Source organism: Zea mays, chromosome 9 (genome assembly GCF_902167145.1).
Source record: "Zea mays cultivar B73 chromosome 9, Zm-B73-REFERENCE-NAM-5.0, whole genome shotgun sequence".
Lineage (NCBI taxonomy): Eukaryota > Viridiplantae > Streptophyta > Magnoliopsida > Poales > Poaceae > Zea > Zea mays.
Genome location: NC_050104.1, coordinates 13,938,318 through 13,953,654, shown reverse-complemented (window position 1 = coordinate 13,953,654; position 15,337 = coordinate 13,938,318). Strand labels below are relative to the sequence as shown.

General features: G+C 40.9%; 2 protein-coding genes across 2 annotated transcripts; both read right to left on the bottom strand.

Annotated features, from left to right (window-relative positions):
• Positions 1–327: 327 nt before the first annotated feature.
• On the bottom strand, positions 328–8,972 carry LOC100279978 (Serine carboxypeptidase K10B2.2). The gene is made up of 10 exons (NM_001152926.1): positions 8,554–8,972; positions 7,253–7,360; positions 6,418–6,513; positions 6,239–6,331; positions 6,059–6,144; positions 5,398–5,664; positions 3,573–3,706; positions 2,812–2,907; positions 2,435–2,543; positions 328–829 (listed from the first exon to the last, which is right to left on the bottom strand). The coding sequence occupies exons 1-10, from the start codon at positions 8,822–8,824 to the stop codon at positions 665–667; spliced, it is 1,425 nt and encodes a 474-aa protein (NP_001146398.1). The 5' UTR covers positions 8,825–8,972; the 3' UTR covers positions 328–664.
• Positions 8,973–9,658: 686 nt separating this feature from the next.
• On the bottom strand, positions 9,659–14,704 carry LOC100275680 (uncharacterized). Its single transcript, NM_001149708.2, has 6 exons — positions 14,374–14,704; positions 13,267–13,512; positions 12,582–12,755; positions 12,388–12,494; positions 10,921–11,243; positions 9,659–10,595 (listed from the first exon to the last, which is right to left on the bottom strand). Exons 1-6 carry the CDS (start codon positions 14,548–14,550, stop codon positions 10,024–10,026), a joined length of 1,599 nt encoding a protein of 532 aa, NP_001143180.2. The 5' UTR covers positions 14,551–14,704; the 3' UTR covers positions 9,659–10,023.
• Between the last annotated feature and the right edge of the window lie 633 nt (positions 14,705–15,337).

Below are 15,337 nucleotides of genomic sequence, written 5' to 3'. Positions count from 1 at the left end.
AAGTACCAAATTCTACTCTTATACAAAACCACTTAAATACCACACGCGCTAACTGTTTAAAGTCACTTAAATATCTTTTAAGAGCTAGCGGTAGGGTTTCTCTAGAATCATCCGGTTTCTAAGAAACTGGTTTATAAAAATTATAGTGCTTGCAAACATGTCGGTTCATTAGGAACTGGATTCCCGGTTTCTAAGAGGGCGAGACTAATATGCAAGCATGCACGTGCAAATAGATATTTTACTCCGTTGATACGAAGCCCTCTTGGAGTGCCAATAATAAAGATCGCACTGATGAGATGCAATGCAATGCAACACAGCAGTATTTCATTTTTACCCCCCAAGTCCAGATCATTTATTGCAGACATCAGAAACCACACCTTTGTCATAGAAAGGACTATGGTACGATGTTTAAGATTACAGTGCTGTCACGTCAATGCAAACAAAAACTATTCCGCAGTTTCTGTCCCCTGCCTTAGGGGATAACTGGTACTGCAACAAGCACCAACAGGGCCGACAAAAGCACGGCTGCTGCGGTAACCGGCACCGGTAGCTCTGATACATAAACAACTACAGCAAGTTGCAGAACAAGCCGGGTTGGACAACTGGCTGACTTGGGTGCTTCGGGATGTTCATTCATCTCGTGAATCAGTTGCAACAACACGGATTACATGTTGCTGTGTGTGCTGGATTGCACAGGCATTGGGCTCCCAGTCAAGAACGATTTGATTAGCGTGAGGGCCTGTTTGGGTCGATGAAGAGGGACTTCGTGACCTGCTCCCCTCACGGTCACAAAATTGAGTCCCCTGTACCCTTGGGTCCATCCACCGACCTGTTTAAACACGTAATGATCAGAAATTAGGAATAGATGATGGGTACTCCAAAGAAGAACATGTTTTTTTTCTTCTTTTGGAGCAAGAATCAATTAAACGGTAGTAAGGAGTTCTGTACAGCAAAGACCAGTAAATATACAGTGGGTCCCAACTGAAAAGGAAAACATGACAGGTAGCATGTGTCCAACATTTGGGAAATTCCCATCTGAAGTAGGTTAGGTGGTTAAGCAGGGTATGTACGGACTTCTGCAGGTCCAAGACCATGCTTAGAAGATGGCAATGGGTACCCGAAACCCGAAACCCGATGGGTTTTTACCCCATTAGGGTACGGGTTTGGGTCAATTTTCATACCCATGGGTTTGTTAATGGGCATAAATGTATACCCGACGGGTTCATGGGTACGGGTTTGTTCCTATAGTACCCAAACCCGTGAACCCGTGGGTTTTTTAAACCCGACCAAACCTAGTGTATATTGTCATTTTATTTTATAAACGAACAACAAACTTTTTATCTACCTATTTACTTCCTATTTTTTATCAAATAGTGAATGTATAAGTAGTTGGTGAGAGTGTTGCTTGCTTGCTATTATAGTTATTACTAGCGTTATATATGTGGTGGATGTATAACTTAGTGCAAGGTAACTTGATTATACAACTTATTATTTGTATTTAATTCTCTCTACTAATATTTTTTATACCAAATCATGAACTCGTTGTTCATTACATAAATTTTGGACCATGATCTCATTAATCATTACGATACTTATTGATTATAGAAAGAATAAGTATATTGGAGATAAAACCCGCGGGTAACCCGTGGGTACCCGCTAACCCGATGGGTACGGGTTTGGGCAAAATTTCAAACCCGTCACGGGTACGGGTTTTTTAATGGGTGTAAATATTTTTCACGGGTACGGGTTTGGGATAGCAAAACCCGGCGGGTTTGTACCCGTTGCCATCTCTAACCATGCTTATGCATAACAGATTCAATGAAAGGTTAGCACACCCTGTGATATGTCTGAAACAAAGTAGACGGGGGCACGGGGCATCCTGTGAGTTAAAACGGATTAGGACTGCCGAATGTAGATTGTGGGACTTCTTTCACAAGGAACTAGAGTCCTATGTCCTGTGGTTCCCTTCCCTAGCATTAGTTTCCTCAAAGTCTCAAGCTTTGAGTACCATTCAATGGACAAAATATAGAACTGTCTGTAGTGAATTGAGCACAGTGCGTGCTGCTACGGATATGTTTATTTAAAAGCTAAAACTTGTAACATTGACAAACGTAAGTTAAGCAACCAAAACAGATTTTAGTCTCAGATATAGATATGGTTCATAAAAATGAATTGCACCGGAAGAGGTGCCGTAGCTGCAGGTGTACAAATGTAAAACAACAGTATCCGATTGATTATATAATTATTGTTTCCTTGTCTTTTAGCAAGAATGGACAACATAACTCTGACGACATGGATTGGTGGCATTAATTTGTTCAGCTTTAATGGTAACAGAGATACTGAGGGCAAAGAATGCAGAAACACACCACAAATTAAACGTGCGCAGCTGCTAGTACTATTGAAGACCTATGAGCTTAGGTGAGAAAGGACCTACCTCACCGTCATCGTCGTACCAAGCATGCCATGGAGTTATTGTTGGAAGCTTGAGAGCATCGATGCTGTATCTAGTTGAAGTCACTGGAATCACTGCATCTGTATCTCCACTGCAAAAGTTTTTGGGGCGGGTAAGAACGAGAAAAATTCATATCTTTTATCGATGTAATACTTTTGTTTACAGTTTTATGCATATATAAACTAGTTATCTACAACAAATTTATACGCAATTTTCTGGACGAGTTAAGAAATCAAACCAATTCTTTTCTTTAGAACGAGCCAAACTGATTCTTAAAACTCAGTAAAAGACATATAAGAACTATGTTTGGGTTGGGTGGGATAGCCACTTGTCCTTCAAAACCCAGTATTAGGAATCACCTGAACACCCATATACGGAGGCCATACTGTATAAGTTCATGATAGATATGCAGCACAGATCTTTCGCAATCCCCCCAATGAGTATTAACAGCTTCACTGTAGAGATTGACAGTGCCAAAATATAGTATTAAAAAGAGTAGATAACAAATGGAAAAAGTTTATGGATGACAAAATATTATTATCAGTGTTTTGTGTCATTGATATTCATTAATACAATTTAATTAGTATGAATTATGAAATAACCTTGAGAAATGAAAAGCTCAATCCAAGAAATATCTATTCATATTGAAAAGCATAAACATACAACAGTAGAATTGCTTCTATAATCACCCTGATCCAAAGTTATTACTGTGGTAGTAATAATCAATAGCCGAAGAGCAGGCCTAGTGCAGTGGTGAGAGCTATCTCACTGAGTCATTAGGTCGCGAGTTCAAAGCAGCCTCTCCGTATTTGCGGAGAAGGCTTGTTTCGGTTTATCCCTTTCCTAGACCCTACTCATATGGAAGCCTCTGGTACTAAGTCTGTAATTTTTTTATAATAAGATCAAGAGCCATACATCATGCAGTGGATTAGTGGAAAGTAGAATAGGTAATCTTTTTGTTGCTAAAATGAACAGTGCAATTACAAATAAAAAAACAAGAAATGTCAGCAAAGGAGAAAATTTATAAGATGAATCACTTGTTAGTTCATCAAGAATTCATGATCCAACATATCAGGGTAATAACAGCATCAGATGTCTAAAATACAATCATAAAAGTTACCTGCAAGTCTCCCATTTTGATTTTCCAATGACTGTATTAACATGAAGTGCCTTCTGAACCTCAGCTAGATTGAAGTATACAGTTGAATGCTTCTCAGTGCATGGATCATACTGTTCTCCCATTTTTCCAGCAGACTATTAAAAGGAATCATGTCAGAAGATATGTGGAACTGTTGGTTAAAGAACAATGACAGTAAATGTCAGATGTTTCCATTTGCAATATGACACACAGAATCAACTTTATAGATCTGGGTTCATAATTGAAGTTAAAACTGCACATCCAGGCCAGAACTAGATGCCGCCAGATTGTGGTGCACCTCCGATTTGTCCTTTTAAATTTTGTATCTTGCTTTAAAAATTCTGCCTCATCTAACATTAGTAGGGGTGATAACGAACGGAAACAGTTTGTAAACACAAAAACATTTTTGTTTTCATATATTTCCTCGGATACGAGATCAAAAACGGTAACTTCGGAAACGAAAACGACATCGGTAATCCGGAAACAAAAGTTAGATATGAAAATTACGCCGGCTATAATCGGAATCCAAAATACGATCGATAAAAATTATAACATGTACCCTCAATTGACTTCAAAAATTCACGCAAGTCATATATTCATACAAAATTAGTAATAATATATAAGATAGGAGGTCACAATAAATATATAAGGTAAGAATTCATACAATAATAAAATCATTATTATGTATGTAAATAAAGTAGAATCAAGATGTGTATAATGATATGACACTTACATTCTAATTGTACTCCTACTACTTGGCATAGTCAATATAATTAGTGTCTTCTTGGTCTTTCTTAAGTTCTCGTGCAAATTATGAATATACGTATCAAGAGTAATAGCAGGTAAGAAAACATAAATAGATTTATAAAAGTTTCAAATGATTCCAATTTCTAAACTATATACCATTAGATAGATCTTGATTTTAGGAAAAATAATAAAATTTGTTTCATATTTTTCTAAGCTAAAATGAATTTATAAAGATCGGTTCAGATTTAATATTTTTCTGAAAAATACAGAATTTATTATCGACGGTAAAATACCAAATAAAAATGGTAATTTTCGGAAACGGTCGGAAGAGATCCAAACCGTTTCCGATTCCGTTTCCGTATTTTCGGTAACCGTTTTCGTTTAGACCTAAATTTCGGTAAAACTTCGAAAACAGTTCCTGGTATCCGAAAATTACCATTTCCGTTTTCACCCCTAAACGTTAGTAGTGTTCTACGCAATCCATTTAAAACAATATACATGTAGCCCAAATTCCTGGTTTGGTCAGGTGGTTTCTGGACCCCGATCTGAGATACCAGAATTAGGATGAGATTGTAAACTAGACTGTAGCCCAAATGGAACTCCTTTGAGAATTTTTAAGTACAAAAAAAGACTAACAGTGAATCTAAAACTGCAATATTCCTTTTTATTTTTGGGAGAAAGCAACAGTCATGTAACTTACACATATATATGCAGCAGAGTCAAAATGTAGTGATATATCTTCAGTCTTTACTATTATAACAAATAGGGTAGGTGGTAGCCTGGTAGTTTCTGCTACTTTCACCTTATATTAATTTATGTGCCTCTATTGGTGTTTGCATGCATGTTGGTGTGGCATTAGGATCAACAATAGAGAATTCACATAATCGATTATATTAACCATTACTTTTTATTATATAAATTTACAAAATCAAATGTCCACATGTGTATGATGAATTTGAACACGAGCATTTAGGACATGATAACTCTGTTAGATTTTCATTGCTACTCATGTACTCCAGAAACTACGTACTATCGCTTGAGTTTTGGATTCAAAACTTACATGTAGCCTTTTCATCACTTTGTTCTTTGAAGAGGCAAAAGATGCATGACATGTAGGTGTGAAGATGCTATATGAATCAATGTTTCCAGCTTCAGTGCTAGCAATATCCATAATCTTATCACACTGTGGAGACGAATGCACGAAGGACTCGTAGTCACAGAAAACATTCAGCAGCTTGTATGTTTGATCAGAGATCAGGCCAGTAGTCCACATGAATTGAAATATTCCATAGTGGTCATGGAAATCATCAGTGAGAGCATTCCCTACCTGCATAGAATGACTTAAATATAACGAAACAACACTATAATTCTGGTTGATATAGTTCAAAATACATCTCAATACAGATTGGAGCCAACTATCAAATACGATCCTTTGATAATCAATAAAGCAAAACCAATGAGGAAACATAACAATACTAATTAGGATAACATATATAAGTGGGTAGCAGACAAAGGTCAGTCAACCATTGCATTAGCCCAACATACTAATTAGGATAACAATACACTTGATTTGCAAATCAAAAGTTCAAGGTTCTTTTATGACAAGGACATAGGACACAAGGGACAACAAAAAACTTCAAAGTAAATTATAAATATAACAAGAAATATCTAATTTAGTTGGTGGTATTGGAGAAGTAAAGGCAAAATTACCAAAAACATACCATATAGCCCTTTAGATTAATTGATTTGTCACCAGTAGCCTCATGGTGCCTTTTTATGGCTTGAGCCAGTTGAGGAACATAGTGACCTAACCAAATTGGAGTTCCATCAAAGTTTTGCCATGTTTTTAGAAAGAAAAAAATAGTTGTTAATACACAGAGAATTTCATAGAAGGTACACACCAGCATAACTCTCCCCTGTCAAATAAAATTCGCGTTCCTTGTATTGAGGAAAGCGTTCAAGCCACTTCAGTAAGAATGCCAATGAATCCGTGGCTGTAAAATATTGAGAGAACCAGTGAGAAAATTCTAATAAAATTTCTTTCAGGGCCAGGAATACAATAGTGCAGGGACTACAGTACCAGTTCTTGCATCCCCATTTTTTAAAGCATCATCAGAGGTGTTTGAATATGAGTAACCAACACCAACAGGTGAATCAAGGAACAGTAAATTTGCAACTGCAAAACGAAAGACGTTATTAACAGATCTGTCCTTGAAGTAATGAAGTATAAAGGTGGGTTAAACAGTGTATAAGAACTGATACGCTACTCTTTTTCTTGTATCAAATGTCACACGGCTATCCTGACTTGTTCGATAGAAGAAGAAGAAAAAAAGACCATGTAAGCTTAGCTATAGAAAAATCTTAACAGTTTTGCTAAAAAGGAAAGTTCTAAAAAGAATGGAACAAGAGTTTTATCCAATATGGTTATCAGAACTTAGAAAAGGTTCATGAATCAATGGTCAAGTTGCACTTTGCATCTAACAGAACTGAAATCAACTCCACGACTAAAGGCAAGAATTTGTGCTAATAAGGTTGAGCTTAAGGAAAGATTAAAATCCAGGGAAAAAATTAGTTGGCAGGCATACTCGAAAAACCGTTCTTTCTTCTTTTTTTCATGTTCATCTTTTCACAGTTGTGATCCTTCCCAGATTGTATATACAAGCCTACCAGTTTGCTTCACAAAAAAGCAAAGGCTAAGAATGCTAAGCTACTGCGAAATGTAGTAAACTGCTGCCTAACTGAGGTTAGTTGTATAATAGAAAAAAAATACAATTTACTGACAGTATCAACAATCCAACAATCCGTGGAGATCGGAAACAAAAGTGCAAAGAAAAAACACATAACAACACATGCAGAAATTAAAAACGGAAAACAGTAGTATTGTTTGTGAACATATTTGTTTAATTGGATGGTACCTTTGTTCCAAGAATAAGGATTGACATGGACCCCCTTCCCATCTGCGTTAACATGGAAAGGTCCTACTTCTTCTCCAAGTCCAAAAGCAATGGACGAGCATCCAGGCCCTGAAAGATTTACATGAAGTAATTTAACTGATATATTGTGCTACCGTACAACAGATGAACTTCAGTAAAGAGAAACATATCATGGACCGGATAAGTCTACCAATAACCCAATGGTAACCTGTTGCCTACTAGTTCTACTTATATATGGTGGAGCAGCTCTGTCGATCTAGGTGATGGTCCTCGCAAGATTGGTTTCAATTCGCTGGTGATCCTTGGAGCTTGGGATATTTGGCAACACCGCAACGATTGCGTCTTCAAGGGGATCTCTCCTAATTTGTATAGTGTGTTAGGGTTGGCCGACGACGACCACACTCTGTGGTGTATGGCTGGGGCCAAGGGCCTTTCCATGTTGTTAGCTTTCGGGTGTGTGGGCTGTGGACCTGTCCTTTTTCTTTCTGTTTTCTTCTATTTATGAAATGATAAGCAGGTCTCCTGCGTGTTTGAGAAAAAAAAAGTTCTACTTATATATAGCTTAAATCTAATGCTCACGACCACCAACTCATGTAGCTTTATTAAAAAACGACAAATTAGATCACGATCTAGAGATCCAACTTGCTTGCATGCTTGCACAGTCGTCATTCAGAGAGAGAGTTGGGTGAAAATTAAAAGAGCTATCCAGACAATGGATACCCCTTTACTAAAGTTTAGTTAGTATCACATAGGATGTTTAAATGTAGTCTAATTACACAAATGAACATATGATAAGTAAATGTTTATTGTAGCATCACATGAGTGAATCATGGACTAATTAGTTTTAACAGATTTGTCTTGTCGTTTAATCCTCGTCTCTCTCTTTTTCTATTAAAGTTTAATCTTGATCGATGTAATTAGTTTTGTAATTAGAGTATATTTAATACTTGATCTAAACTTACGGCCCCCAAGCTAAATCCTAGTCCTGGCAAGAATGAGGGTACCACAAGCATCTGTGCATGTACACACAGCGCACGCAAGGCATCACTCTCGGCTCCCCTGTTAAAAAACAAGCTGGAGACCACAGGTCACCTACACCGAAGTCCGAAAATCCTTGGTTGCCCGATCCCCCGCAACCTCAATCAGATGATTAGTCCACAGATCTCCCCCAAGTACCCATCAGACCCAAACAGTCATCACAGTACGAAACGGATCGCGAAGCGAAGCACGCAGCAGGCGGGCGGGTGATAAGGTATGGGTACGTAGGTAGGTAGCGCACGCACCTCCGTTGAGCCAGAGCACGAGGGGCTTGGACCCCGGGTCCTTCTCGGCCTCAAAGAACCAGTAGAAGAGCGCAGCGCCGCGCTGCTCGCTGACGGTCACGTACCCGGCGTACTGCGCGAAGCTGGTGTTGAAGGCCTGCCCCGGCACCCGCGGCACCCGGTCCCGCGCCTGCTCCTCCCGCCACCTCCCGTCCCCGGCGGCGGCGGAGGCCACGACGACGGCGACGGCCAGTAGGAGGGCGGGCAAGAGCACTGCGGATCGGTAGGCCATCGTGGGCGACGACTCCGGCGCGAGGTTAGCGGGTAGCAGAGGAGCAGTGGCCTAGCTGGTAGTACTAGTAGCGGCCAATCAACGGCGCTCGTGCTCTGAATTCGTATTCATTCATTCATAATAAAAACTCCGCACGGGAACCGTTGCGGTTAAGGTTGGGTGAAGCGCAAGCGAAGTCTGCGAAGCGAAACTGAAAGAGAGGAAAGTGTGCGGCTAGCTGGCGGGACACGCGAGCCGCCGCCCGTGAGGCTATCCTCAGTGCCATATCTTTGATCTATAATCCTTTAGTCGTCAAGATTCCTTACTTTATATTATAATTTTCCACACTACCGCTATATATATATTCCTTCTATATCAACTATTAATACATATTTTATTCATTCTAATTCCACTATTATATTTTTTCCTTTATATAACACACGATTTCTTGCTATGGTCAATACTAGTATCATAACGATTTGCACGCGCTATAAATATAATTGATGAAATACTGTAGCTACGCAACTATGCCGCGAAATATATAGCGTATACAACACTGCGATCTGGTCCCGTGAGCGGGGTGACAGACTTGCAGTTGCAGGTGAGGAACTAGCATGATGATGTGTTTGGTCTTGGGTGCGGATCGTGTGATTATGTTGGGTGGAGCGCGGCACGGCCCGGCACGCCAACGCCATCAGCCCATCACGTGCACACCAAGCCACGGTCTATTTTGGTTTGACATGATTATAGTCGCGTAAAAATTAAAAGCCAACCTAACAGACCCAAAACTAAAAACGGGACCGAGTGTTTGAGTTATGGCACAAAATTAACAACGAAACTGAGTGGTTATGAGTTATGACAGATGAAAACATTACATTCACGTCAATCTGGAACATGTCAATCTGAAAACCTTACGTTCATGACAGATCGAAACAACCTTTATATACACGTCAATCAGGAACATACAGGGTACCAGTGGAGGTGCCGCCTGAAAATTAAGCTCAGAAGTTTTGCGTGGGACACGATTGAGTTAAAAGAACCAACGAACATCTCAATTTTTCCACTACCCATTTCAGTCGCGAAACACACAGCTGGGGCAACCTACCGAGTGTCACATTTACAGGGCGGGGAACTGGTGCACCAGAATACAACCTACCGGATTTCTTATTGCTTGGGTACAATCTTTACAGCATAAGGGCGCGAGGTCTTGACTTCCAGCTTCAGTTCTCTGTACCCTCTGGTATCTTGAAGAGGAACTGTGGTAGCGAGGCAATGCGGGGGAGGTTAGTCAGCAGCTCCCCAAACGAATCCTTTCTTGACATGGCTGGTAGATTGGTGGCATCTGTAGGTTTCCCAGTTGGTGCAGAGCTGAATTCTTCGTCGGAACCATCCGAGGCTTCAACACCGATGCTGTCGCTGTCATTTGGCTCAGGTTTTGGTTTGGTAACCGGCACTGTGTCTTTCTGAATCAAACAGCAGAGGGAGTCCACCCTGGCCATCAGTGATCTCTCGTCTGAAGCAGAAACCGGTGGGCCTTGTGTGTCACCAAGAAGGTACTGAGCAATCCCCTCAAGTGTTTCTTTGGTCGGCACCTCGTTGTTGGCCAACGCCGGATTGCCTGAAGTGATCTGCTCTGAGATGCAGTTGCCTAGGTGGTTCACAAAATCATCCACAGACATCGATGGTCTAAGCCCAGGCACCTTCAATTGACTCCACCAGTGGGGAATAGTGAATTCTGGTGCTGCACCATTCACATTTCTGCCAACAGCTTGTACACCTACAGCACCAACTCCTGTAAAAATGCCTGTGGGGTTAGAAAGAGTAATTAAAATATTTGCAGATGTATCTTGTGATCATGTGAAACACCTTGAAATTTTGATTCGACGACAGGAGAGGATTAGAGAATGTGCAGGCTAGCACATCAGCCATATATTCAATCTTAGATATGCATCTAACGAAAGAACTAAAGCAAATCATGTACATGGTTGCCTCACATACAGATAGGGGGCACTTATACTTTAAGGTGCTGATAAGCAGAGCAGTAAGGCAGCGCAACTCGCAACGTGCTGCGAGAGCGGAAAGGAATGAAGAAGATGCCATCACAGGATTTAAATTACCTGTTCCTACTGTCTGAGAAAGATATTCAGCTGTCATTCCAATGGAATCATTGTTTTCATTCTTAGCAGATATGGAGGAACCAGCACATGGTGACACCGGGCCTGAATAGCCAGGTAGAGCCTCATGTTCATCTTTCAAATTAGTAAACCCAGCACATTTTGATTCAACCGGATCCTCAAATATTGAGCTCCTAGGTTCAAACAACGCAGAGTCTAATGTGATTTCCGGTTGTTGACTCAATTGATATAGCCGCTGATCACACTGAATAAGCTTCTCAAAATTCTTGCTCAACAAGGTTGAAGGGCACTGCAGAAAATGCCGCCTGCAAACTTTTGAATAATCAGAATACTGAACAAAGGAGTAGAGGCTCAACTAGTATAAATGGTGCTCTGTTATAAACCAATGTTCTGAGTAGTAGACGATACCACTCTGTTATAAACTTATAATCAAAGTTCAGTGTCATAGATAATACCATGGACCATATCTTTACTAAATAGGTACCTGGTTCCGAAAAGCTACATTTGAATGCATGCCAACATACCTTTTCCCTTCCCCTTATGCGGTGTGAAAGTCTATATGGATTATTTTAGAGCCCAGAGAAGAAGGACAATCTAACAAGGCTGTCTCCAGCAGCCTCTCTATCCCACTGTCTATTTAAAACTCCACTTTGTAAACAGTGCGGTCTACAGTGCAAAACAGTACTTTGCACGCCCATATACACAAACCTGCTGGAGATAGCCTATTTTTTGCCATCTTTACGAGGTGGATGGCAAACAAAATGCCATGTCAGTGACTGGTTATTTAGTGTCATCCGTAAAGATGGCAAATAGTTAAATGTCCTGAGGAAGACTGGATGAGGTCCTATGATGCACATAAGTGCATCAGTAACTGTACATAGTACGTGGCCATATAATCAGTGACAAAACATAAAGGATAGAAAGACAAAATCTTTCTTTTTTTTTACTTGAAACAGTGATAATGTCTCCTTATGTTAATAGATTTATAAGTGGCTCCTAAGCAGATTGGATCTAGATATGATACAACTCAAGTCAAAGTGATCCACAACTAAAGAATTTATCCCTTAGCAATACAACTAAAACAAACAATTTTAAAATGTGTCCTACAGTACCTAACTGCTCCCAAAAGGGGCAATCTGTTCTAATAACAAACATGAGCCAGAAACTTAGTGCTACAGAATCCCAGGTAAGCATCATAAATATCTTCGGAATGCAACCAGAGCCAACAAAAATGGAGCGATAAAGCAAAAAACATGCCGCGCTAGTACTACAGAACCCCAGATAAACATAGTAAATATCTTGAATGCCACCAGAACATCTAAATGTAAAGCAGATAAGCTATGCTTTATACTCCAACAGTACTATGTGTATGAGGTACTGCCAGATATATAGGAGCAATCTTCTCATATGAGATCCATTTCAATTACGAGCCCTCAACGATTATAGTACCTGTGCACACTCGCTTGACCACCAGTGAAATCTGAGGTAGCCTGCCACAGTGTGTGTTTTCTTGGCTGCGGATCTGTCTCTTTAAAGAAAAGAGGTGGTCTGGCCAACTTCAGGAAAAGGAGAACGCCTCAGAATCGAAACAGAGGTAGCGAACTAAAAAGAAAAAAGAAACAAACATCTCCAGATAAACGTACCGCCACGTCCAAGGTTCCTTGGCCATTTTCGGGGCAAGTTGCCTTCAAAGCAGTAATATCTGACCATTGAATCTCTATCTTACTCTTAAGGCCACCTTCCAGAACTTCCCACACAAGTTTATGCTTTGCAAAGTAACACTTTGCCACCAAATCACCTTCGTACCGTGACACATACTGCACAAGAACAGAGAGAACTTTAATTAAGACATTTAAGGGCAAATTTCGTCCTGGTGAACTATTATATGAATTACTGGATGTACTGGCATGCACAGAGTTTTGCTCTTAAACAATTGTTGCAACAAAAGATACATAAAAGATTGGATAACAAAGAAGATGCATCGGTGTTGCACACTTGCACTAACAGTTCATACTACAGCAGAGTATCAGTATTATAATTGCATGAATATTAGCTTCAAGTTGCATAGACTACAGACAAAAGTACAAAACAGCTACGGTAGGGGTTTACTAATTACTGCATAAGAGTATTTAATTTAACGCATTCGCTACGTCACAATAAAGCATCATAATTCACTGATGTTGCGTCTTTCATGTGAAGTGTGAATGTGGTGTGGTGTGTGTGTGGGTGGGTGGGTGGGGGGACATACACCTAATGCATAATGAGGTTGTATCAGAGGATCAGAGCTGATAAAAGAACACTAGAACAGAAAAAATCAAACCCACCCACCTCCCATGAACCAATCTTCAATATACTTGCAGGAAAATTCGAAGCTTTTAGTCGTTCGCCTGCTGCAGAAGCACCAGATTTATTGTCTTTCTTCTTGGAAGGCTCAGAACCGCTGTTGTCCATGGATGACTCGCCAGCATTGGATGCTTGAGAAAGTCTCATCTGAATCAAATCCAAGAGTGATGGACTTTTTTTCAGCCGCAGACCCAATGGGCTAGGTTCATCGAGTACATTGTGGTACATATCCTGAAAGAGTCCAACAACATAACAACAATAAATCTCAAAGCTGAAAATTCTGCAATTATATATGCATACAACTACCTAGGGATAAATAGCCAGTTCAGATTATTTTCTCAACAAAGTTATTCATATTTTCCGTTCATTCCTGACATATATTTTGAACAGACAGCAAGTGTTGTCCAGATAAAGTATGAACGCATATATATTGGCCATATAATGGACTGGAATCCTCTAAACAAAACCTTACCTAGTGCACAGAGTACATACATGTACACTAGTACAGTACAGTGCTATCCTCTGTGAATGCACCAAGCCCACAACATGTTACTGGCATCTGTGCTTATGTGTCTAGATGATAGTAGCAAATTCCAACCATAGATTTGTACCATGACAGGGCTTACTAATTGGACAGCATGGTAGAATATGGCGTCACGAGCATGATTAAACTATTGTTTCTTTTTCCCTGCTTGTTTTAGAGCATCAGAATGCACAGATAGGGAAAGTAAGTGTGGACTATAAAATGTCAACCTGTCTTTTGCACCTAGACAGAGGAGATTTGCATTGCAAGAGTAGCATACATAACACACGTGGGAAATTTGTCTGCACGAAATAAGCTGTACGAGAATCACTCTTCGTTGCAGCTTCCTCTAGTCCTCGAGTACGAGGGTAATTTGGATCGAACGCCTGGATTTCACAGCTGAGCTCGCCTACTTTTCCCAAAAATACCACGCTAAACTCGCCACCAAAGATCCTAACACAACTCCCCCGATTGGTATCAAACATGGCCAGAGCAAGTCGCTAACCAGCCCACTGCCAATCGAGCACACCAAAACTCCGGAAGAGAAAAAAAAACGACTCCGGATCTACCTGCTGCGGCTGCGGAGGCGTCGGGGGCATCGGCAGAGCTGCCTTGGCGCGCTTGCTGAGCGGGCAGCGCTCGTCGGCCCCGAGCTCCTCCACCTCTAGCTTGACCGTCGCCGCGCGCCGCGCCGGAGCCATGGCCGGCTCCGCGTGCCGCTTCCCCGAGCTCGGCAGCTGCACCATAGGTATGGGGATCGCCGGAACCCTAACCCTAGCGCCGGCTCCGATCACCCTGACGGCCAAATCGAATCGGGCGGGCGAGACGAGGCGGGCCGAATCGAATGATTCGCGGGAGGGGGAAGCGAGCGATGGGACGGGAGCCGGCTTGGCCTTTCGGGGATGAGAGGGGTCTGGAAATAGCCGCCGCCGCGCTCACAAGAGGCGGCGCTGTTGTATGACATGTGGGGTCGGATTCCCTAGGCCCCATGCGTCGGCGAGAGGTGGTGGTGCACCCACCCCGAGTGGATAAAGTGGCGGGGTCGTTGGGTGCAGGCGCGCTGCTGTCAGCAGCAGCGCGGCGCGGTGACATGCGGGCCCACGCGGTGGGGTTTACAGGGGGATGGTCGGATGGATGCGGATGCCGAGACCCGAGACTTTCGACCATTTTAGCGAAAATAAAAATATCTTCAAATGTATGCGATTAGCATATAAAAAATAAATAGATATATTTATATTTTTAAATATATTTTTATCTAGTTTTTGCATATGTATTTAATGACTATAAAATATCTGATATTATACGTATCTATAAAGTATACATTATTTTTGAAACCATCTAACTCGTATAATTATTACTTAATTAACTATACAAATGAAAATAATTTCAATACAACATATAATTTGTATCGTCAATTCGTCACGGTATGATATTGGAATTCTACGCTTATCTAAAAAGGGGCAATTGTAAAATGATCCTCGTTTTTGCAAGCCAATTCTTAAAAAATCTCTTTCCTAGACTTAAAAAAATGGC